The 25,659-nt window shown below is 47.8% G+C and overlaps 1 protein-coding gene across 2 annotated transcripts in view; it reads right to left on the bottom strand.

Annotated features, from left to right (window-relative positions):
- The window catches only part of LOC144496841 (CD166 antigen-like), a 40,499-nt gene that overhangs the window by 6,534 nt on the left and 8,306 nt on the right, over window positions 1-25,659 (bottom strand). The window contains exons 4-11 of one of the 2 annotated variants that reach the window (XM_078217408.1): window positions 24,033-24,097; window positions 20,244-20,331; window positions 15,664-15,846; window positions 13,570-13,697; window positions 9,555-9,687; window positions 7,075-7,110; window positions 4,337-4,363; window positions 524-653 (exon numbers count right to left, since the gene is read on the bottom strand). In XM_078217408.1, coding sequence (XP_078073534.1) covers window positions 524-653; window positions 4,337-4,363; window positions 7,075-7,110; window positions 9,555-9,687; window positions 13,570-13,697; window positions 15,664-15,846; window positions 20,244-20,331; window positions 24,033-24,097 — 790 coding nt within the window. The remainder of the gene's footprint in view (window positions 1-523; window positions 654-4,336; window positions 4,364-7,074; window positions 7,111-9,554; window positions 9,688-13,569; window positions 13,698-15,663; window positions 15,847-20,243; window positions 20,332-24,032; window positions 24,098-25,659) is intronic. The other variant, XR_013498447.1, reaches the window with a different exon arrangement.

Genomic DNA, 25,659 nt, shown 5'->3' with positions numbered 1-25,659 from the left:
TAAACTCCAGTGAATATAATCCAAACCAACTTAGTCTCTCCTCATATGACAGACCTGCCATCCCAGGAATCAGCCTGGTAAACCTTCGCTGCACTCCCTTTAGAGCAAGGACATCCTTCCTCAGATAAGGACACCAAAACAGCACACAATACTCCAGGTGTGGCCTCACCAAGGTCCTATACAATTGCAGCAAAACATTTCTATTCCTATACTCAAATCCTCTCGCTATGAAGGCCAACATACCAATTGCCTTCTTTACTGCCTGCTGTACCTGCGCACTTACTTTCAGTGACTGGTGTGTGAGGACTCTAAGGATATTAGTGAATCAGATGGATTTTTCTGACAATTGGCATCAATAGATTCTTAATTCCAGCTATTTTTTAAATTATTGAATTAAAATCCCACTGTCTGCCGTGGTGGGATTCGAACCCCATTCCCCCATGATATTAGCGGAGTTTCAAGATTAATAGTCTAGCGATAATACCACTAAGCCATCACCTCCCCGTGTGAAAGGTTGACTCACTTCTCTGTCTTCTTCCTGTAGTAGCACATGTAGTAGGCGATGATGGTGAAGAAGGCCACCAACATTAACGTCACTATGATTCCAATAACCATGCCAGTCCTGTTCAGTGACTTGGACTGCCCCTGATAATCTGCAAGCAATTATATCAATCTGCAGTGAGACACATATAAAGATAGGCCAGCCGGAAACAAGCTACAGGTTAAATCCTTCCCCTTGCCATTGAATCACTGCATGGCCTCTCTTCCTCCCTGTCCCTACGACCTCCTCCAGTCTTAAGCCCCTTCCCAAATCTTCCCATCTTCCTTCTCCCATCACCGGCCTTATCTTGAACAGCCGAGGCACCCAGGTTCTGGTACTCCCAGCCTCATCCGGTCCATCACCCCAATTCCATCCCTTCCTATAAGATCCCTTATTAAAACACACCCTTCTTTCCCCAAGCTTTTTGTTATTCTTTGTGATAACAAGGCTTGCCTTAGAGTTGTAGAATCCCAACAGTGCAGAAGGAGCCATTCGGCCCATTGCATCTGCACCGACTCTCCAACAGAGTAACCCACCCAGGCTCTATCCCCGTAGCCCCATGTATCTACCCCGCTAATCCCCTAAATACACACATCTTGGGACAATAAGGGGCAATTTAGCATGGCCAATCCACTAAAGCTACATATCCTGGGACACTAAGGGGCAATTTACATGGCCAATCCACCTAACCTACACATCTTTGGACACTAAGGGCCAATTTAACATGGCCAATCAACCTAAACCCCACATCTTGGGACAATAAGAGACAGTTTAGCATGGCCAATCCACCTAACCTACGCATCTTTGGACACTAAAGCGCAATTTAGCTTGGCCAATCCACCTAACCTGCACGTCTTTGGAGTGTGGGAGGAAACCGCAGCACCCAGAGAAAACCCACGCAGACACGGGGAGAATGTGCAGACTCCACACAGACACTCACATGAGGCCGGAATTGAACCCAGGTCCCTGGCGCTGTGAGACAGCAGTGCTAACCCACTGTGCCACCGTGCCCTAATGCTATTCTTAGCTCCAGCCGTATCCCTAACTGTAACGCCAACTTTAACCTTAACCATGACTGTTTATTTCCAGTATTTTGGGATCTTTTCCTGCATTAAGGGTGTTGCACCAAATGCAAGTTGTTGAGTGGCAGGAGGCTTCAGGACTGTACACAATGGGCCGCACTTGGACATAGAGAATACACAACAGGGTAACGGCAAGACTTGGGAATGTAAATGGGACAGGCTTAGATACATGAGGTAGACAATAAGTAATAACAGGACACAGAAGGTGATGACAGATAACAGTAGAAGGTTAGTGAAGAAAGTTATCTAGGATTGCAATGGGATCTTGATCAATTGGGCCAGTGGGCTGACGAATGGCAGATGGAGTTTAATTTCGATAAATGTGAGGTGATGCATTATGGTAGATTGAACCAGGGCAGAACTTACTCAGTTAATGGTAGGGCGTTGGGGAGAGTGACAGAACAAAGAGATCTAGGGGTACAGGTTCATAGCTCTTTGAAAGTGGAGTCACAGGTGGACAGAGTGGTGAAGAAGGCATTCGGCATGCTTGGTTTCATTGATCAGAACATTGAATACAGGAGTTGGGATGTCTTGTTGAAGTTGTACAAAGTAAGGCCACACTTGGAATACTGTGTACAGTTCTGGTCACCCTATTATAGAAAGGATATTATTAAACTAGAAAGAGTGCAGAAGAGATTTACTAGGATGCTACCGGTACTTGATGATTTGAGTTATAAGGAGGGACTGGATAGACTGGGACTTTTTTCTCTGGGGCGTAAGAGGCTTAAGAGTGATCTTATAGAGGTCTGTAAAATAATGAGGGGCATGGATCAGTTAGACAGTCAGCACCTTTTCCCGAAGATAGGGGAGTCTAAAACTAGATGGCATAGGTTTAAGGTGAGAGGGGAGAGATACAAAAGGGTCCAGAGGGGCAATTTTTTCACACAGAGGGTGGTGAGTGTCTGGAATGAGCTGCCAGAGGCAGTAGTCTTTTAAAAAACATTTAGACAGTTACATGGGTGAGATGGATATAGAGGGATATGGACCAAACGTGGACAATTGGGACTAGCTTAGTGGTAAAAACCGGGCGGCATGGACAGGTTGGGTCGAAGGGCCTGTTTCCAAGCTGTAAACCTCTGTGACTCGATGACTCTAATAAGTGATAAACAATGGATGACAGTGGCAGATAGATATTTTTCATTCATTTGTGGGACATGGGCGTCTCTGGCTAGGCCAGCATTTATTGCCCAACCCTAGTTGCCCTTGAGAAGGTGGTGGTGAGCTGCCTTCTTTAATCATTCTGTGGGTTGACCCATAATGCCGTTAGGGAAGGAATTCTTGGATTTTGACCCTGCGACTGCGAAGGAACGGCCAATATATTTCCAAGTCAGGGTGGTGAGTGGCTTGGAGAGGAACTTGCAGGTGGTGGTGCTCCCATTTATCTGCTGCCCTTGTCCTTCTAGATGGAAGTGATCGTGGGTTTGGAAGGTGCTGTCTAAGGATCTTTGGTGAATTTTTACAGTGCATCTTGTAGATAATACACACTGCTGCTACTGAGCGTCGGTGGTGGAGGGAGTGGATGTTTGTGGATGGGGTGCCAATCAAGCGGGCTGCTTTGTCCTGGATGGTGTTGAGCTTCTTGAGTGTTGTTGGAGCTGCACCCATCCAGGCAAGTGGGGAGTATTCCATTACACTCCTGACTTGTGCCTTGTAGATGGTGGACAGGCTTTGGGGAGCCAGCAGCTGAGTTACACGCTGTAGGATTCTTAGCCTACAGGTACACAATGGAAGACCAGCAATGGGGTATGGCCATGTATAGAGTATGCAGAGTATAATCACATAGATAGATACACAATGGGAGACAGTGGGAGATAGATACCCAATGGGAGACAGTGGGAGATAGATATACAATGGGAGACAGTGGGAGATAGATACCCAATGGGAGACAGCGGGAGATAGATATACAATGGGAGACCAACAATAGGTTCTGGTCACTTAGAGAGCATACAGAATGTAAGAGACAAGCACAGAGATAGAACAAGGTGTTGTTCTTTAGGATAGATAATGTGGTAGAGTGGGACAGAAAGGGTACAAATAACATAGAGAATATCAAAGTGGGACAGAGGGAGAGCACAATGTGGGGTTCAGTGGGATATAGAGGATACCAAATGTAGTAGAGTGGGATAGATGGGGCAGATAGTGGACTGCAATGGGATATAGAGGATACGCAATGGGACAATCAGGGAGGAAACGACGTCTAGTCAATGGGCCGAATGGAGTTCAGCAGGATACAGTGGAAGGCAGATATACAAATATTGGTCTCATGTTTACATCGAAGACCTGGTTGGACAGTGGGGTGAGCCTTCTGCCTCTGGCATTGTAATGCGGCCAAATTATTGAAACATGCAGCTTTAATTCCCACAGGCCGTAAGGGTGAGCCTCCCCCTGCACGTTAACTCCCTAAACAACAATCCGTCACGCAAAGTCTATTGAGTTGCCTGTCTTGTGTGGTCTTAATAGAAATCATATCACAGAAATTTCGGGCTAAAGGTTCCCGTGGGTGGTGGTGGTGGAGGATCGAGTGGTCGTCGTTTTTCAGCTCCCCTTCCGCTTGCCGGTAGGTTTCTGATAAAATGGAGGGGGCGTGGGGAGAGAGGGGGGGATGTTCACGTGACTGTCTTAAACACTCCTCCACCAATCTCACTCCGGTTGTACACTCAATGGGTGGGTAAAGTTTAACCAGCCTGCAGACTTCCTCCTGAGGGTTTCATACCTGTAGAGTGACTTTCTTCAGCGATCACTGCAAAGAAACGTGAAAGAAATAAAATGAGAAAGAATTTGCGGCAAAATCCTTATCCACATTCCAAACCCCCCACCTTTGCCGGGATACCCCCCTCCCCCCATTCCACCCCCGGGGTGTGTTTTCCCACGGCAGAGACAGCTCGCCATCGACCGGGGGTTGGGGGGGGGGGATTTTCTTTTACATTCATTCATAGGACATGGGCATCACTGGCTGGCCAGCATTTATTGCCCATCCCTAACTGCCCTTCATTTCAGAGGGCAGTTGAGAGTCAACCACATTGCTGTGGCTCTGGAGGCACATGTAGGCCAGACCGGGTAAGGATGGCAGATTTCCTTCCCTAAAGGACATTAGTGAACCAGGTGGGTTTTTCCAACAATGGTTTCATGGTCATCAGTAGATTCTTAATTCCAAATTATTTATTGAATTCAAATTCCACCATTTGCCATGGCGGGATTCGAACCTGGGTCCCCAGATCTTGCCCTGGGTTTCTGGATTACTAGTCCAGTGACAATACTACTAGGCCAACGTCTCCCCATAAATCTTTCAGTCCCGCCGCCGAACGCCATGGAAAATCCCGCCAATCACTGGTTAAATCTCAGCTGGCGCACCACCTCCACATCTGCATGGGTTATGGAAGGTTGCCCAAGGCCTCGGGGAGGATGTATTAGAGAGTTACTCGAGCGGTACCAGGGAGAGAAGAGACTTCAGTTACATGGAGAGATTGGAACAGATGGGATTGATCCCCATGGAGTAGGGGATCATTGAATCATAGAACCCTGCAGTGTAGAAGGAGGCCATTCAGCCCATCGAGTCTGTACCGACAACAATCCCACCCAGGCCCTATCCCCATAATCCCATGCATTTATCCTAGCTAGTCCCCTGACACTAAGGGGCAATTTAGCATGGCCAAATAACCTGCCAAAGAGTTTCAGGTTTAGGTGGATTGGCCATGATAAATCCCCCTTAGTGTCAGGGGGACTAGCTGGGGTAAATGCATGGGGTTATGGGGATACAGCCTGGATGGAATTGTGATTGGTGCAGACTTGATGGGCTGAATGGCCTCCTTCTGCACTGTAGGATCCTATGATTCTATGAACCTAACCTGTATATCTTTTGGACTGTGGGAGGAAACCAGAGCACCCGCAGGAAACCCACGCAGACAGGGGGAGAATGTGCAAACTCCACAGTGACCCGAGGCCAGAATCGAACCCAGGCCCCTGGCGCTATGAGGCAGCAGTGCTGACCACTGTGCCACCATGCTGCCCTTGTAGGAAGGTTCAGGTTAATAGATGCTTTCAAAATCACAATCAGTTTTGATACGGTGAAGAGGGAGAATCTGTTACCAGTGGGAGAAGGGTCGGTAACCAGAGGGCATGGGTTTAAAATAATTTGGAGAAAAAGAAACACACAAGGGGGTTATGAGGAGAATATTTTTTAATACAGCAAGCTGCGATCTGAAAGGCATTGCCTGAAAGGGAATCTGATAAATACTCCAGGGTCATGGTAAAAGTCCAGGGGGAGTGGGACGAAAGTGGAAGATACTTTCAAGGAGCTAGCATGGGTACAATAGGCCGAATGATCTCCTTCTGCACCACCATTCCCTCAAATAACTTCTTTGTATTCATTCATGGGACATGGGCATGGTTGGCTGGCCAGCAATTATTGCCCATCCCTCTTTGCCCTTGGAGGGCAGTTGAGAGTCAACCACATTGCTGTGGCTCTGGAGACACATGTAGGCCAGACCGGGTAAGGACAGCAGATTTCCTTCTCTAAAGGACATAAGTGAACTAGATGGGTTTTTCCGACAATGGTTTCATGGTCATCAGTAGATTCTTAATTCAAGATTTTTTAAATTATTGAGTTCAAATTCCACCATCCGCCGTGGTGGGATTCGAACCTGGGTCCCCAGAGCATGAGCTGAATTTCTGGATTAATAGTCTAGCGATCATGCCGCAAGGCCATTGCCTCCCCAACTCAGGTTCAGAATGCAAAAGGATTCTCAGTGAAGATAACATTGAATATCTCCAACAGGCTGATAACAATGCCAATAGGATGTTGCACTACATATAGGAGACAGAGGGAGTCACGGTCCTATTGTATGTGGACTGATCCCTGAGACCTATTTGGACAAGCGATCACTGAATTAATGCTCCTTTTGATCGGAACCGTTCTCACAGCAACACCAAAGGGTTATTCAAGGGCTTGTCAAATGAGGAGCGGTTGAGGAGTCTGGACACATACTCGATGGAGTTTAGAAGGATGATGGGGGGATCTAATTGAAACTTACAGAATACTGAGAGGCTGGATAGAGTGGACGTGGAGAGGATGTTTCCACGAGTGGGAGGGACCAGAACTCGAGGGCACAAACTCAGAGTGAAGGGACACTCCTTTAAAACAGAGATGAGGAGGAATTTCTTCAGCCAGAGGGTGGTGAATCTGTGGAACACTTTGCCGCAGAAGGCTGTGGAGGCCAGGTCATTGAGTGTCTTTAAGACAGAGATAGATAAGTTCTTTATCAATAGGGGGATCAAGGGTGATGGGGAGAAGGCAGGAGAATGGGGATGAGAATCATATCAGCCATGATTGAATGGTGGAGCAGACTCAATGGGCCGAATGGCCTAATTCTGCTCCTATATCTTATGGTCTGATGGTCAACGCTGGATGGAGCATCGAGCAGTTCTGTGACAATGAACCATTGGATATCTTACCTCTGAATCCATCTAACTCATTGTTATCTTCTGTTCCTGCAACAGAGTACACAAAGAAATCAATTAAACCAGAAAACGGCAAGTAACGCAGGAGATAGTCATCGACTTCAGGAAGCGTAAAGGAGAACATGCCCCTGTCAACATCAATGGGGATGAAGTGGAAATAGTCGAGAACTTCAAGTTTTTGGGTGTCCAGATCGCCAACAACCTGTCTTGGTCCCTCCATGCAGACGCTATAGTTAAAAAAGCCCACCAACACCTCTACTTTCCCAGGAGGCTATGGAAATTTGGCATGTCGGCTACAACTCTCACCAACTTTTACAGATGCACCATAGAAAGCATCCTTTCTGGTTGTATCACAGCTTGGTATGGCTCCTGCTCTGTTCAAGACCTCAAGAACTACAGAAGGTTGTGAACGTAGCCCAGTCCATCACTCAAACCAGCCTCCCATCCATTGACTCTGTCTACACTTCCCGCTGCTTCAGAAAAGCAGCCAGCATAATTAAAGACTCCACGCGCCCGGACATTCTCTCTTCCACCTTCTTCCGTTAGGAAAACGATACAAAAGTCTGAGGTCAGGGACCAACCGACTCAAGGACAGCTTCTTCCCTGCTGCCATCAGACTTTTGAATGGACCCATCTTATATTACGTTGATCTTTCTCTACACCCTAGCTATGACTGTGACACCTCATTCTGCACTCTCTCCTTTCCTTCTTTATGAACGGTATGCTTTGTCTGTATAGCGCGCAAGAAACAATACTTTTCACTGTATTCTAATACATGTGACAATAATAAATCAAATCATATCTGACCTCCTAATCCATCTAACACAACATTATCTTCTCTTGTTGCAAAAAAAGTACACAAAGAAACCCAACTAAATCAGTATATCTTTTAAAGTTCATTGGTTTACAATCCGACCATCCAATTGTGTTTGAAATTCTCATTTTCCTCTTCATCTCCCTCCATTGTCCCATCCCTTCCTCGCTTTGTAACCTTCTCTTCCAACCACACAATCCTCCGAGCTTTCTGTGTGCCTCCAGTTCCGCGCCCCCCCCCTCTGCCCCCTTCTCCAACCCCTCCTTAAAGCACTCCCAATTCCGTGCTTTCAGTTACCTGAGCCCTAAGCGCAGGAACTATCTCCACGAACCTCTCTGCCTCTTTCTCTTTTAAAACTCAGCCCTCTGACAAAGCTTTTCACCTCTTGTCCAACAAACATCGCCATCATAGAATCCCACACACTGCAGAAGGAGTAGCCAGTTGGCCCATCGAGTCTGCACCAACCACAATCCCACCCAGGCCCTATCCCCTTAACCCCAAATATTTACCCTACTAATTCCACTGACACTAAGGGACAATTTAGCATGGCTAACCACCTAACATCGTTGGACTGTGGGAGGAAACTGGAGCGCCCAGAGGAAACCCATGCAGACATGGGGAGAACGTGCAAACGCCTCACAGACAGTGACCCAAGGCGGGAATCGAACCCGGGCGCTGTGAGGCAGCAGTGTAAACTGTTGTGCCACCATGCCCTGTGTGGTTCGTTGTCAGGCTTTACCTGATAACACTTCTGTGAGGCATCTTTGGGAGTGCTTCACTCCATCAGGGCAAGAGAAGATATCAGGAGTTGTAGCTTAATAGAGCCTTAGTTAGGCCGCACTTGGAATATAGTGTTCAATTCTGGTCGCCACACTACCAGAAGGATGTGGAGGCTTTGGAGAGGGTACAGAAAAGATTTACCAGGATGTTGCCTGGAATGGAGGGCATTAGCTATGAGGAGAGGTTGGAGAAACTTGGTTTGTTCTCACTGGAACGACAGAGGTTGAGGGGCGACCTGATTGAAGTCTACAAGATTATGAGGGGCATGGACAGAGTGGATAGTCAGATGCTTTTTCCCAGTGTGGAAGAGTCAATTACTAGGGGGCACAGGTTTAAGGTGCGAGGGGCAAGGTTTAAAGGAGATGTACAAGGCAGATCTTTTACACAGAGGGTGGTGGGTGTCTGGAACTCGCTGCCGGGGGAGTTATTGGAAGCAGGTACGATAATGACTTTTCAGGGGCACCTTGATAAATACATGAATAGGATGGGAATAGAGGGATATGGTCCCCGGAAGCGAGGGGGTTTTAGTTCAGTCAGGCAGCATGGTCGGTGCAGGCTTGGAGGGCCCAAGGGCCTGGTCCTGTGCTGTAATTTTCTTTGTTCTTCTTTGTTCTTTGAGTTGGCCATTCGGCCTATCAAGCCTGCTCCGCCATTCTATGCCATCATAGCTAATCTTGGGTTTTGACTCCACTTTCCTGAATGCTCCCTTGATTTCCCGAGAGATGAACAATCTGTCTATTCCAACCTTGACTGTATTCGATGGTGGAACATCCACCACCCTCTGAGGGAGAGAATTCAGAACGTTTGCCAGCCTTTGAGTGAAGAGTGATATAAACACTGTTATTGGTGCAGTTGGTGAGCTCAGGAGGGAAAGGCCTACCTCTCAGTCGGATTACTGTGATGGCTGACTTGCGGTTGAAGTCAAAGTCGAAGACAATGCAATGGTACTCTCCTTCAACACTCTTGGTCACTGCCGGGAGTGTGAGCTGGGACTCACTGCTGAACGATACCCCCTAAGGTCCAGATCCAAGAGTTAGTAAAACACTGGCAGCATATCACCATAAACACTGCGTGTATGTGTGTGTGTGTGTGTGTATATGTGTGTGTGTGTATATGTGTGCGTATATACATGTGTGTGTATATGTGTGTATGTGTATGTATGTGTGCGTGATTGTGCGTGTATATGTGTGTGTGCATATGTGTGCTTGTGTGTGTGTGATTGTGTGTGCATGTGTGTGTTGTGTTTGTATGTGTATGTACGTGTGTGTGCATGTGTGTATGTGTGTCCGTGTGTGTATGTGTGTGTGTGTGTGTCAGTGCATGTATGTGTGTGTATGTGTGTGTGTGTGTGTATATATGTGTGTGTGTGTGTATATGTGTGCTTGTGTGTGTGTGATTGTGTGTGCATGTGTGTGTTGTGTATGTGCGTGTGTGTGATTGTGTGTGTTGTGTTTGTATGTGCATGTGTGTGCATGTGTGTGTGTGTGTGTGTGTGTCAGTGTGTGTGTGTGTGTGTGTGTATGTGTGTGTGTCTGTGTATGCGTGTTGTGAATTTGAGCTTATGAAGATGTACAGAATGTCTGTAAAGAATGTAAAATACAATGCGTGATCCCTTTAAAAGCTGGTTTGTGTCGGTGCTGAGATGTTTAAAATGCAGAGTGCACACAGACTCTAAGTTGTGACATTTGCTTCAGAGACTAAAAGCATTATGGTTGCCTTGGTAACTGGCTCTGCAGGTTTTCGCATTTTGTTAGCCTGTGAGTTTAAAGAAGGAACTCAGCTCAAGGGAACGTTTCAGATTTGAATTTGCTGCTGCTGTCAGCCTCAGGCCTATCTGAGTACAGGAATGGTGATAGGTCATTTCGATTATAAAAGAGTAACTCAACTTCTTTGAGTTCAGTTCCACCAGGGGTTGAGCCAGGAGTTCAACCAGAAGCAGGGCCCAGACCACCTGCAGTAGTTAAGGGCAGTTAGATCAACTGGAGCAGTTCGTTCCTAACTCTGCAGCTTCAGACAGCTCATGAGATAAATCACCCACTAACCAGCGAAAAGTGCCAAATCAGACAGCGCCTACAGACAGTGGACACCTACCAAAGAGCTCCAAAACTTCTAAACGCTATCAGACCTGGTTGTATATAGTTTCTTTGAGAGTGACTAAAATTCTGTTATTACTGTTTTGGTAATGAATGTTCCTTGTATTATTCGAGCAGCATTTCAGTTGAACCTTACCTTAATTAATATGTTACTTGTTTAGTTAAAGTTTCTGGCTATTTAAATAACATACCTTGTTAATTATTCACTTAAAGCGAGTATCAGGCCTTTATATTAATAAACTTAATTAACACCTTCCCAAATAATTGTAGCAGATTACGATGCGAGGTAAGGGGATTAACCTCTGTGTCGTAACAGTGTGTGTGTGTGTGTGTGTGTGCACATGGCCATGTGTGTGTGTGCACGCCCATATCTATGTGTATGTTTGTGTGTGTGTTCGTGTGTGTGTGTGTGCGCGCATGCGTGTGCACACCCATATCTGTGTGCATGTATGTTTGTGTGTGTATGTTTGTGTGTGTATGTTTGTGTGTGTATGTTTGTGTGTGTATGAACCACTGCAGTCTCTGATGTGTAGGTACACCCACAGTGCTGTTAGGGAGGGAGTTCCAGGATTTTGTCCCAGCGACAGTGCGGGAACAGTGATATATTTCTGTTGTAGAGTGTTATAGTAAGCATCTTCCTATTTGAATGTAAACATGGACATCTTTAGTGGGAATGAGCGTGCGTGAGTGATGTTGTTAGTAATGTGGGACGCGTCTTATATGAGGGAGCTGTCTAACTAGCTGCCCCCAGTCCTGAGTCCGTGCTGTATTTTATTTCTATTCCCTTATAAGTGAAGAGGAGTGAAGATCACGATGTGTTTGACTACCCCATTCATTACCATAATTTCCAAGGCAGGAAAGAGGGTGTTGGTCGTGGATTTGGAAGGAGCTGCCTAAGGAGCCTCAGGCAGTTGGGAAGGGAGGGGGTGGATTCGGAATGAATAACCTAACTCCAGCCGGAGTGGCTTGGGTTGGGTTCGGGTGCCTGATTTGGTGGGGGGGGGGGGGGGGGGGCGGAAAATTTGGGTGTGGCCGGAGCGTAAAGCCCCGTACGCCATGTTCCCGCTGCATGGGGTCAAGCTATAATCCGAGCTTCAGCACTCGAGCCAGGAGCTGACCTGATTCTCCTCAAACCCACCAGCAAGCCAAGGGTTAATCTGGCAGATTGAACCCAGCGTAAGGACATTGCCAGTGGCATCACCAAAGTAACTGCTGAGTGACGGGGTTATTGCTACACCAGCGTCAGGTTGTTGAAATAGCACTTCTACAATTTATAGAATAAATTGGTTAGGCAAAGTTTTAAAATTTATTTATTAGTATCACAAGTAAGGCTTATATTAACATTCAATGAAGTTACTGTGAAAATCCCCTCGTCGCCACACTCCAGCGCCTGTTCGGGTGCACTGAGGGAGAATTTTGCACGGCCAACGCACCCTAACCAGCACGTCTCTCGGTCTGTGGGAGGAAACCGGAGCACCTGGAGGTAACCCACGCAGACACGAGGAGAACGTGCAGACTCCACATAGACAGTGACCCAGGCTGGGAATCCCTGGCGCTGTGAGGCAGCAGCACTAACCCACTGTGCCACTGTGCCGCCCGACCCATGGGAAATAAACCTGTCGAGGCATGGGGATACAACGGGGTGGTGGTGGTTGGGGGGTGCGGTGCGGGGAATGGGACTGACTGCATTGTTTGATAGAGACCAAGTAAGGAATAGATGGGTTGAATGTCCTCCTCCTGCACTGTGGTGACTCCAAATGACTCCGCAGGTGCGGTAGTTGGTACACAAGGTTGCCCGAGGTGCCAATGGGATGTCCGGGCGAAACTAAACCCCTCTGAGTCAGAATCTCCACTGAACACACTCTGGGACAACCCACGGGACACTAAAGCTATCGGAAATACTGGAATCCTGCCCAGACGCTTGAAGAAAAGATGACCGCATTCATTCAACTTTTATCGAAAGCATCTTTTCCGGTTGTATCACAGCTTGGTATAGCTCCTGCTCTGCCCAAGACCGCAAGAAACTACAAAGGATCATGAATGTAGCCCAATCCAGCACGCAAACCACCTTCCTATCCATTGACTCTGTCTACACTTCCCACTGCCTCGGCAAAGCAGCCGGCATAATCAAGGAGCCCACGCACCCCGGACATTCTCTCTTCCACCTTCTTCCATCGGGGAAAAGGTATAAAAGTCTGAGATCACGTACCAACCGACTCAAGAACAGCTTCTTCCCTGCTGTCATCAGACGTTTGAATGGACCTACCTCGCACTAAGTTGATCTTTCTCTACACCCTGGAATCATAGAATCATAGAATCTCTACGGTGCAGAAGAAGGCCATTTGGCCCATCGAGTCTGCACCGACCACAATCCCACCCGGGCCCTATTCCCATAACCCGACACATTTACCCTGCTAATCCCCCTGACACTAGGGTCAATTTAGCATGGCCAATCTAGTTATGACTGCACTCTATCCTTTCCTTCTCCCTGATGTACTCTATGAATGCTATGCTTTGTCTGTATAGCGCGCAAGAAACAATACCTTTCACTATATCCCAATGCATGTGACAATAATAAATCAAATCAAATATTAAGTTGATCTTTCTCTGCACCCTAGCTATGACTGTAACACCATATTCTGCACCCTTTCTTCTTCTTCTACCCGATATACTCTATGAATGGTATGCCTTGTCTGTATAGCGTGCAAAAAACAATACTTTTCACTGTAAGCTAATACATGTGACAATAATAAATCAAATCAAATCAGCAGAGGTCAGTGCCATTCAGCCTTTGTGACTTACATCTTTCTTCCAGGAATACTCTGTTGGTTCAGGGTTGGTGTCTGCCAGGCAACGGAGGGTGATGGTGTCGCCTTCTGTGATCTCGTCACTGGATGGGCTCACCTCTATCGTAACGCTTTGGATTGGATCTGTGCACAGGAAGGTATTTGGATTTGTTCATGGCCTTTGGGGACCTCGAGATCCCCCCAGAAACACTTTACAGCCAATCAAATGCTTTTGAAGAGACGTCACGTCACGGTCATAAGCATCGACTCATGCACAGAAAGATCCCACAAACAATAGCAGCCGGAACATCTGCCTTTCCTTTTTGTTTCAGTAGCATTCGTTGAAGTCTGGACATTTGGTGGTAATACCAGGGCGAACCGTCCTGAAATAGTGGCCATGGGATCTTTTATGTCCACCTGACAGGGTAGACCTGGTCCCCGTTTTAATGTCTCAATCCATTACAAATATCAAAGTTAATTTGTTTAGGTAATTAGCATGTTGTTACAAGATGTCATTCTCATTAGAACATGGAAATTGTCTTTGAGACAACTCCAGGACCTCTCTGATGGTGCAGAGCTCCCTCGGTGCTGCCAACACTGATAATGCCAGTCTGGTGTTTTGCAGTCATAGAGGTTTACAGAATGGAAACAGGCCCTTCGGCCCAACTTGTCCAAGCCACTCTTTATTTTTATACCACTAAGCTAGTCCCAATTGCCCGTGTTTGGCCCATATCCCTCTATACCCATCTTACTCACGTAACTGTCCCTTAGGGTCGCTTTTTAAAAGACAAAATTGTACCCGCCTCTACTATTACCTCTCGCAGCTTGTTCCAGACACTCACCACCCTCTGTGTGAACAAATTGCCCCTCTGGACCCTTTTGTATCTTTCCTCTCTCACCTTAAACCTATGCCCTGTAGTTTTTGACTCCCTTACCTTTGGGAAAAGATGTTTACTATCTGGAGTGGCACTTGAACCCCATGATCTTCAGGCTCAAGAGGATGGCAGGGCATGCTATCCCCTCTCATGAGGCAGATGACACTGTTAGAGGTGCTTACATACACAGTGCAGAAGCAGGCCATTCAGCCCATCGAGTCTGCACCGATTCTCCAAAAGAGAATCTGGCCCACACCACCCCCACTCTATCCCCGTAACCCCGTGCATTTAGCATGGCCAATCCACCTAACCTGCACATCTTTGGACACGAAGGGACTATTTAGCATGGCCAATCCACGTAACCGACACAACTTTGGACACTAAGGGGCAATTTAGCATGCTTAATCCACCTAACCTGCACATTTTTGGACACTGAGGGGCAATTTAGCATGGCCAATCCACCAAACCTGCATTTCTTTGGACAATATGGGCAATTTAGCATGGCTAATCCACCTAACCTGCACATCTTTGGACACTAAGGGACAATTTAACATGGCCAATCCGCCTAACCTACACATTGTGGGACACTAAGGGACAATTTAGTATGGCCAATTCATGTAACCGACACAACTTTGGACACTAAGGGGCAATTTAGCATGGCAAATCCACGAACCTGCATTTCTTTGGACAATAATGGACAATTTAACATGGCCAATCCATCTAACCTGCACATGTTTGGACATAAAGGGACAATTTAACATGGCCAATCCGCCTAACCTACACATCTTTGGACAGTAACGAACAATTTAGGATGGCTAATCTACCTAACCCACACATTTTTGGACACTAAGGGGCAATTTAGCGTGGCCAATCCACCTAACCTGCAAATCTTTGGACTGTGGGAAGAAACCGGAGCACCCTGAGGAAACCCATCCAGAGCAGACATGAGGAGAACATGCAGACTCCGCACAGACGGTGACCCAAGCCGTCTGTGCGGCGTCTGCACGTCCTCCCTGTGTCGGATCTCTGGTGCTGCCTGCTAAACCCCCTGACACTAAGGGGCAACTTAGCACAGCCAATCAATCTAACCCGCACGTCTTTGGAGTCCCATTGGACAATCTCATTGAATGTGAGGGGGGTGAAGAGGAAACGAGAGTGGGAAGTGGTTTAGATATAATCCCCCGCAAAATGGGAGCAGTATTCAACTCTCCTGAAAGAGTTGAATCGGTACTTACAATGCACTTCGATTATAATGGGTTCGGAGCTCTGCTTATCATTGCCGCCTTGATCAGGATATGCCACTTCACAAAGGAACATAGCATTCATGTCACTTTTGCTTGCTGTATAGTATAATGTCGACTCTATTGTGCAGAGTCTGGTGTTCTGGTCCTTCATGATACGAACCTGGATCTGCGTCACTGAAAACAGAGAGGTGCGGTGGTTAAAAACGAGGAAAGAGTGAATAAAACGCAGGTGGAAAGCGGGAAGAAATGGGGTTATTTTTTGGATCGTGAAAGGGACAGTTAAAGTTAAACATGATGTTAGTCTTGATTAAGAGAAAGAGGCTCTTTATTGACCAAAGTCTGGTCCTGTAATCCATGGAGTGTTCATTTATTCTTCATTTTGTACAGTCCGGTTTAAGTTTAGGAAAAAAAGAAAGAGGCGTAGGGAGTAGGACCGCAGATCCTGCTCCGCCATTCAAAATGGTCATGTCTGATTTTCCACTTTACATTGAAACATCGAGACTAGAAGCAGGAATAGGCCATTCGGCCCTTTGAGTCTTCTCCACCATTCATATTGATCATGGCTGATCATCAAATTCAATATCCTGATCCCCTATATCCCTCGAACCCTTTCGCCCCAAGAGCTATATCTAATTCCTTCTTGAAATCACACAACGTTTTGGCCTCAACTACTTTCTGTGGTAGTGAATTCCACACATTCACCACCCTCTGGATGAAGAAATTTCTCCTCACCTCAGTCCTAAAAGGTTTGCCCCTTATCCTCAAACTATGACCCCCTAGTTCTGGACTCCCCCCACCATCGGCAACATTCTTTCTGAATCTACTGTGTCTAACCCTGTTAGAATTTTAGATGTTTGTATGAGATCCCCTCGCAATCTTCGCAACTCCAGTGAATACAATCCTAACTGACTTAACCTCTCCCCATATAACAGATCTGCCATCCCAGGAATCAGGGGTTGTTGGGGGGTGTTGGGGGGTGGTGGATGTTGTGTGGGGGAGGAGGAAGGTGATGGGGGGAGTCCCTTGGGGGGGCTTGAGGGAGTTTGGAGGAGTCACATGGGAGGAGGGAAATTAGAGATTAGCGGGAGCCACTTGGGGTTAGGGTTAGGGGTGTGGTGGGAGTCCTGTGGAGGTGAGTGGGACTTCTGGGCAATTGCACTTCTGGGCAATTACTGTGCAAACCCTTACCTGGGAACATCTGGAGGGGATTCCCCAGTGCATCTTTGGAGTAGCCCCTCATAACCTTCCCATGAGATACACACTGTAACTTGTGTAATCCTCAAACATTTGTCTGCATTTGTGAAGATATAAGCGGTGAGGTGATGGCCCAGTATCTGGGGCAGCACAGTGGCACAGTGGTTAGCACTGCTGCCTCACAGCATCAGGGTCCTGGGTTCAATTCTGATCTCGGGTCACTGCCAGTGCGGAGTCTGCATGTTCTCCCCGTGTCTGCGTGGGTTTCCTCCGGGTGCTCCGGTTTCCTCCCACAGTCTGAAAGATGTGCTGGTTAGGTTGATTGGCCATGCTAAATTGACCCTAGCGTCAGGGGGATTAGCAGGGTAAATATGTGGGGTTACGGGGATAGGGCCTGGGTGGGATTGTGGTCAGTGCAGGCTTGATGGCCGAATGGCCTCCTTCTGCACTGTAGGGATTCTATGAAAGGTCCGTTGATGTTGGGTTTCGGGACAAGTGAGGTTGTAAACCCTCGCCCTTTATCTGTTTTCAGTTGAATCCCAATTCTCGTAGCTGTCAGGGTGCGATTTTAAACTCCCATTCCTTAGATTACAGCTAGTCCAGTAATACAACTACCACCACATTCCTAGTTAACTAAGAGTTAACCGGTACCGCAGGTTGGTCCCTGGTAGTAATCATATTAATCACTAACTTTTGGCATTTGATGTTTAAATCAAAGGGGTTTGGGTTACCTGATACTGCAATCCCAGAAGTTATTTCTAATCGACATTCCCCACATAGTTCAGGGAAGGTGTGCCAGGTATTGGAAACATAATACACAAGTTATACTACGACAGGAATTACTTTACCCTTCTTAAGTGTACCCTCCATGCCTGGCTACCCTGCAAATGTGGGATATGGTAGTGTGGTTATGTTTCTCACCACACCAGAAGCAGGAACAGGATATACTGAAGGACGTGAGCTCCAAGCTTAGTTTGAGAATTAGAAAATAAATTTGGGAATAACAATCTGATGTTGGTGTCAGGGGCCGTTATGTCGTCAGACTCTTGTTTTTTAAAAAATCCCAGCCGGTTTACTCTTCTTTTTACCAACTTTTACCATAGAAAGCATCCTTTCGGGTTGTATCAGTGCTCTGCCCAAGACCACAAGAAACTACAAACGGTCGTGAATGAAACCCAGTCCATCACGCAAACCAGCCTCCCATCCATTGACTCTGTCTACACTTCCCGCTGCCTCAGCAAAGCAGCCAGCATAATCAAGGACCCCGGACGTACTCTCTTCCGCCTTCTTCGAGGGCAGCACGGGTGGCACAGTGGTTAGCACTGCTGCCTCACAGTGCCAGGGACCTGGGTTCAATTCCTGGCTCTGGTCACTGTCTGTATGGCGTTCTCCCCGTGTCTGCATGGGTTTCCTTCGGGTGCTCTGGTTTCCTCCCACAGTCCAAAGATGTGCCGGTTAGGTTGATTGGCCATGCTAAATTGCGCCTTCGTGTCGGGGGGATTAACAGGGTCAATATATGGGTTGGGTGGGATTGTGGTCGGTGCAGACTTAACGGACCGAATGGCCTCCTTCTGAGTCTCTCAGAGTTCTCTTCCCTCGGCCTTTGGGGGGGATTCGCAGTAACTCAGCTGCTGCCCTCGGGTTATGTTACCGGATCAATAATCCTGGAAAAATATCAGCTCACGTTCCAGCCCCCGGCAGTTTGATTCTGAGGCAAAACAACCCTGGGAACAGGCAGGTTTAAGCAACAAAATGAAAGATTGAAGAGAGATGTAGAGGAAGGAATTCCAAAATTGAGGGCCCAAGCGACTGGAAATGCAGCTGCTAAGGTTAGAGCGACCAGGCTTTGGAGAAGCGCAGATATCTCGGAGGTTTTTAGGGATGGAGGGGACTACAGAGGTCGGGAGGGTTCGGGTCGAATCTTCTGGAAAGTTATAGTATCATAAAAGTACATAGAATCATACAATCCTACCGTGCAGAAGGAGGCCATTCGGCCCATCGAGTCTGCACCGACCACAATCCCACCCAGGCCCTATCCCCATAACCCCATACATTAACTCAAACTAATCCCCCTGACTCTAAGAGACAATTTAGCATTGCCAATCCTGCATATCTTTTGATTGTGGGAGGAAACCCACGCAGCCACGGGGAGAGCGTACAGACTCCACACAGACAGTGACCCAAGCCAGGAATTGAACCCGGCGCTGTGAGGCAGCAGTGCTAACCCACTGTGCTACTGTACTGCCCCACATTCATAGAATCATAGAATCCCTACAGTGCAGAAGGAGGCCATTCGGCCCATCGAGTCTGCACCGACCACAATCCCACCCAGGCCCTACCCCCACATATTTCACCCACTAATCCCTCTAACCTACACATCTTAGGACTCTAAGGGGCAATTTTTAACCTGGCCAATCAACCTAACCCGCACATCTTTGGACTGTGGGAGGAAACCGGAGCACCCGGAGGAAACCCACGCAGACACGAGGAGAATGTGCAAACTCCACACAGACAGTGACCCAAGCCGGGAATCGAACCCGGGACCCTGGAGCTGTGAAGCAGCAGTGCTAACCACTGTGCTACCGTGCCACATTGAAACATTTTTGAGGACAATAGACACATGTGCAGCCTTGTCGTAACAACTCTCGAGATCAACCATCGCAAGAAGTGTGCCCTGAAGAATATCTTCAGAGACTATGGGGATAGATCCTACAATCGGAACAGACCTGGCCATTTCAGTCTAAACTGGGTAGTATCTATTTTCAGTTAAATAATTAGAATTAATGATCAATTAAGAGTTTTTTATTCATTCGTGGGACATGGGCGTCACTGGCTGGGTCAGCATTTATTGCCCATCCCTAGTTGTCTGAGGGCAGTTGAGAGTCCAACCACATTGCTGTGGCTCTGGAGTCACATGTGGGCCAGACCAGGTAAGGACAGCAGATTTCCTTCCCTAAACGACATTAGTGGAACGGATGGGTTTTTCCGACAATCCTCAGTCGATTCTTAATTCCGGATATCTTTTTATTGAATTCAAATTCCACCATCTGCCGTGGCGGGATTCGAACCCGGGTCCCCAGAACATTAGCTGAGTCTCTGGATTAATAGTCTCGCGATAATGCCACTAGCCATCGCCTCCCCGAGTTACAGTTCAGTAAAAAAGTCAAGGTGTTGCAACTGTTGTAAGTTTGAGTTGGTAGCTGAAGAATTAAATAAATGGAGATTGTTAAGAGCATTAAGCGTCGCCTCCAGCTCTTGTTTGCCACATTAAGCTGGAATGCTTGAAAGAGTTTAAATTAGTAACCGACCATTAAGAGGTAGAGAGGGGACAGGCCTTGGAGGGGTTTGGAAGGGAAAGGGTGGTGCCAGCTTCTCACCATTTCCATTCGGATGTAGCTCTTTGCCATTCTTGTACCAGGCAATGTCACCGACGGGGTAGCCGTCCTTAGCGATACACTTCCCAATCTGCAGAGAAGAGACACAAAATTGAAGCCAAGCCCAATTAAAACATCAAACGGACACACTTTGGGGCCCACAGAATCCATACAGTGCAGAAGGAGGCCATTCAGCCCATCGGGTCTGCACCGATCACAATCCCAACCGGTCCTATCCCCATAACCCCATGCATTTACCCTAGCGAGTCCCCTGACACGAAGGGGCAATTTACCATGGCCAATCCACCTAACTCGCACATCTTTGGAGTGTGGGAGGAAACCGGAGCACCCGGAGGAAACCCACGCAGACACGGGGAGAACGTGCCGACTCCGCACAGACAGTGACCCAAGCCGGGATTCGAACACGACTCCCTGGCGCTGTGAGGCAGCAGCGCTAACCACTGTGCCACCGTGCCGCCCTTTTGCTTCTCGGTGGCAGACGTGACAGGCTTGGAAGGCGCAATCGAAGGAACTTTGGTGAGTTGTGGCAGTGCATCTTGTGTGTAATACACTCTGCGCCGAGGTAGATGGGCCAGATGTTTGACTTTAAAGGAAAGTACATTTGGGTGATGTAATGGGTGATCAATAATCCGTTATTGCCTATTTCTCCACCTCAAGTTGAATTGTATCCCTCATTCGTAGGCATTGTTCACCAGTGACCTCTGCACAGGAATGCTTATTTATTCATTGGACATGGGCATCGCTGGCTGGGCCAGGATTTATTGCCCATCCCTAATTGCCCTTGAACTGAATGACTTGCTCAGCCATTTCAGAGTCAGCTACACTGAGTGTCGGCCAGACCAGGTAAAGATGGCAGATTTCCCTCCCTAAACGGGCATTCGTGAACCAGATGTGTTTTTAATGACAATTGGCATGGTTCAAAGTCATAGGGCGGCATGGTGACACAGTGGTTAGCATTGTTGCCTCACAGCGCCAGGGACCCGGGTTCAATTCCAGTCTCGGGTCACTGTTTGTGCGGAGTCTACATATTCTCCCCGTGTCTGCGTGGGTTTCCTCCGGGTGCTCTGGTTTCCTCCCACAGTCCAAAGATGTGTAGGTTAGGGGGCTTGGCCATTTTAAATTGTCCCTTAGTGTCAAAAAATGTGTAGGTTGGATGGATTGGCTGTGGTAAATTGCCCCTTAGTATCCAAAGATGTGTAGGTTCGGTGGATTGGCCATGCTAAATTGCGCCTTGGTGTCCAACGATGTGTAGGTTAGATGGGTTGGCCATGCTAAGTTGCCCCTTGGTATCCAAAGATGATAGGTTAGATGGATTGGCCATGCTAGATTGCCCCTTGGTGTCCAAAGATGTGTAGGTTAGGTGGATTAGCCATAGTAAATTGCTCCTTAGTTTAAAAAATGTGCAGGTTAGATGGATTGGCTGTGGTAAATGCACAAGGTTACGAGGATAGGGCGGGGTGGTGAGCCTGGGTGGTGAGTCAGACGGTTAGTGCAGACGTGATGGGCCAAATGGCCTCCTTCTGCCCTGCAGGGATTATACGACTCTATGATTAATCGTTCGACTTTTGATAACAGATTTTTTAAAAATTCAATTAAAATTTCACCATCCACCATGGTGGGATTTGAACCTGGGTCCCCAGAGGATTACTCTGGATTACCCGTCGAGTGACAATACCACCAGGCCACTGCCTCCTGGCACGATCATCCAGTTTGCACTCAATTGGCAAGTGGCACCGCCATCAGTAGGTGGCTCTGGTCTACATTAACATGACTGGCTGTCCCTTTCAGAGCTATCAATCTCTGGGATTTTGGCATCGTGGTATTGTCGCTGGAGTAGCAATCCAGAGACCCAGGGTAATAGGAGGGGTATATCCCCAGGATAGTCCGCCAGTGACCTCTGCACAGGTCTGCTTATCCCATGGCAGATGGTGAAATTTGAATTTCATAAAAATCTGGAATTAAGAATCTACTGATGACCATGAAACCATGGTCCATTGTCGGAAAAATTCATCTGGTTCACTAATGTCCATTAGAATCATAGAATCCCGACAGCGCAGAAGGAGACCATTCAGCCCATCAAACCTGCACTGACAACAATCCCACCCAGGCCCTATCCCTGTAACCTCAGACATTTACCCTGCTAATCACCGCCCCCCCCCCCCCGACACTAAGGCGCAATTTAGCATGGCCGATCCATCTAATCCGCACATCTTTCAGACTGTGGGAGGAAACCGGAGCACCCGGAGGAAACTCACGCAGACATGGGGAGAACATGCAAACTCCACACAGACAGTGACCCGAGCCGGGAATTGAACCCGGGTCCCTGGCGCTGTGAGGCAGCAGTGCTAACCACTGTGCCATTGGAAGGAAATTTGCCGTCTTTACCTGGACTGGCCTACATGTGACTCCAGACCCAAGCTCTCTTAAATACCCTCAGGGATGGGTAATAAATAGTGGCCCACATTCCATGAACGAACAGAAAAATACTTTATCAATTCATCTACAATTGACACAGAGATGATGAGGGTTAATGCAAGGGTCACTGAGGATGATGGGGACAGGGGCTGGGTGGGATTGTGGTCAGCGCAGGCTGGATGGGCTGAATGGCCTCTTTCTGCACTAGAATTTCTATAATTCTATGAAAACCACTCATCCTCGATTCCACCCAAGCATTGCCACACCTATATCATATCAAAACATTCTTATATCCCAATATATTCTTTTCTCTGACAGAAATCTTCCGAATTTGCCTTTGAATGAAGCAACTCTGACATAATCTGCTGTCTCCCCCAGGGACCCTTTCTCAAATTCCTTCCCTTTTCCAAAGAGATGCTCCCCCCTCCCCCCGCCGCCCCCCCGCCCCCCAGCCCCCCCGACCCCCGACCCCCATCGTAATGACACGGGAGCAAAATGGCTATGTCTGACTTGGGGTGGGAGTTCACCATTGCAAATAGAATCCCAAACCAGTTTAGTTTATTCATTAGTGTCACAAGTAGGCTTACATTAACTCTGCAATGAAGTTACCGTGAAAATCCCATAGCCGCCACACTCCGGCGCCTACGTAGGGCAGCACGGTGGCACAGTGGTTAGCACTGCTGCCTCACAGCGCCAGAGATCCGGGTTCAATTCCTGGCTTGGGTCACTGTCTGTGCGGAGTCTGCATGTTCTCCCCGTCTCTGCGTGCGTTTCCTCCAGGAGCTCCGGTTTCCTCCCACGGTCCGAAAGACGTGCTGGTTAGGTGGATTGGCCATGCTAAATTCTCCCTCAGTGTACCCGAACAGGCGTCGGAGTGTGGCGACTAGGGGATTTTCACAGTAACTTCAGTGTTAATGTGAGCCTACTTAAGATAGCAGGAGGAGGTCATTCAGCCCTTCGAGTTTGCCCCGCCATTCATCACGATGATGGCTGATCGTCCAACTCAATAGCCTAATCCTGCTTTCTCCCCATAACCTTTGATCCCATTTGCCCCAAGTGCTATATCCAGCCCCCTCTTGAATACATTCAATGTGGCTCGAATAAATAAACTTTCAACTTTAAACTGTTCGGGTACACTGAGGGGGAATTTAGCATGGCCAATGCACTAACCAGCACGCCTTTGGAGTGTGGGAGGAAACCGGAGCACCCGGAGGAAACCCACGCAGACACAGGGAGAACATGCAGACTCCGCACAGACAGTGATCCAAGCTGAGGATCGAACCTGGGTCCCTGCCGCTGCGAAGCAGCAGTGCTAACCACTGTGCCATCGACCAGCCGCCAGTGCAAACATCATACCTCAGGAAGTATTCCAGCTGTAGATATTAGGCCATTTCCTATTAGCTCAGGTTTGGCTGGTCGCTCTGAAAGTAAACATAGTTTCGTTAGTTTTGACAGCACACAGTGTGTCACAGTTACTCATATCACTTCCACAAGTCTACAATACCTTAAAGATTAAACTATGTCCCCGGAGTCCCAGTACCACAAGGGGAGACATCCTCCCAGCACCCACCCTTTAGAGAATAGCTTCTTCCCTGCTGCCATCAAACTTTTGAATGGACCGACCTTGCATTAAGCTGATCTTTCTCTACACCCTGGCTATGACTGTAACACTACATTCTGCACTCTCTCCTTTCCTTCTCTATGAACGGTATGCTTTGTCCGTATAGTGCGCAAGAAACAATACTTTTCACTGTATGTTAATACATGTGACAATAATAAATCAAATCAAATCAAACCTGGATCTAATATGTTTCAATAAACTCACCTGATTCTTCTAAACTCCAGCCGGTACAGGCCCAGTCTGCGCAAACTCTCCTCCTGATACAACACCCCCTCTTCTCAGGAGTCTGTCAAGTGACCTTCTCTGAACTACTTCGAATGAAAGCAAACAAGGAGACCAAAACTGTACTCGATACTTAGTCTAAAGATGTGCAGGTCAGGTGGATTAGCCATTGTAAATGCGTGGGATCATGGCGAATGAGGTGGGTGGGCCTGAGTAAGATTCGATGGGCCGAATGGCCCCCTTCTGCTCTATAGAGATTGTGTGGTTCTGTGTGGTCTCACCAATGCTACTGGACAACCGGGATGAGGGGGTTATCTCATGGGCAGCACGGTGGCACAGTGGTCAGCACTGCTGCCTCACAGCAACAGGGACCCGGGTTCGATTCCCAGCTCGGGTCACTGTCTGTGCGGAGTCTGCACGCTCTCCCCGTGTCTGCGTGGGTTTCCTCTGGGTCCTCTGGTTTCCTCCCACAGTCTGAAAGACGTGCTGGTTAGGATGCATTGGCCATTCAAGTGCAAAGAAGGATGTTGCCCGGTCTCGAGGGTGTTGGCTATGAGGAGATGTTGGATAAACTTGGATTGTTTTCACTGGAAAATCGGAGGCTGAGGGGAGACCTGATAGAGGTCTACAAAATTATGAGAGGCATCGACAGGGTGGATGGTCAGAGGCTTTTTTTCAGGGTGGAAATGTCAATTACAAGGGGGCACAGGTTCAAGGTGAGAAGGGGAATGTTTAAGGGAGATGTTTTTGATGCAGGGAGTGGTGGGTGCCTGGAGCACGCTGCCAGAGAAGCAGGCACACTAGCAGCGTTCAAGGCCTATCTCGATGGACTCATGAAGGGGAGGCAAACAGAGGGATAGAAGCCATGTATCAGGTTGATGGGTCGAAGGGTCAGTTTGTGCATAGTTTTGTTCTTTATCATAGAATCATAGAAGCCCTACAGTACAGAAGGAGGCCGTTTGGCTCATCAAGTTTGTACCGACCACAATCCCTCCCAGGCCCTATTCCCGCAAACCCACACATTTATCCTAGCTAATCCCCCTGACACTAAAGGTCAATTTATCACGGCCAATCAACCTAACCAGCACGTCTTTCGGACTGTGGGAGGAAACCGGAGCACCCGGAGGAAACCCACGCAGA

This window comes from Mustelus asterias, chromosome 8, assembly GCF_964213995.1.
Source record: "Mustelus asterias chromosome 8, sMusAst1.hap1.1, whole genome shotgun sequence".
NCBI classification, from domain to species: Eukaryota; Metazoa; Chordata; class Chondrichthyes; order Carcharhiniformes; family Triakidae; genus Mustelus; species Mustelus asterias.
Note: the sequence above shows the minus strand (reverse complement) of the source record. Positions and strands in the feature narration are given on the sequence as shown.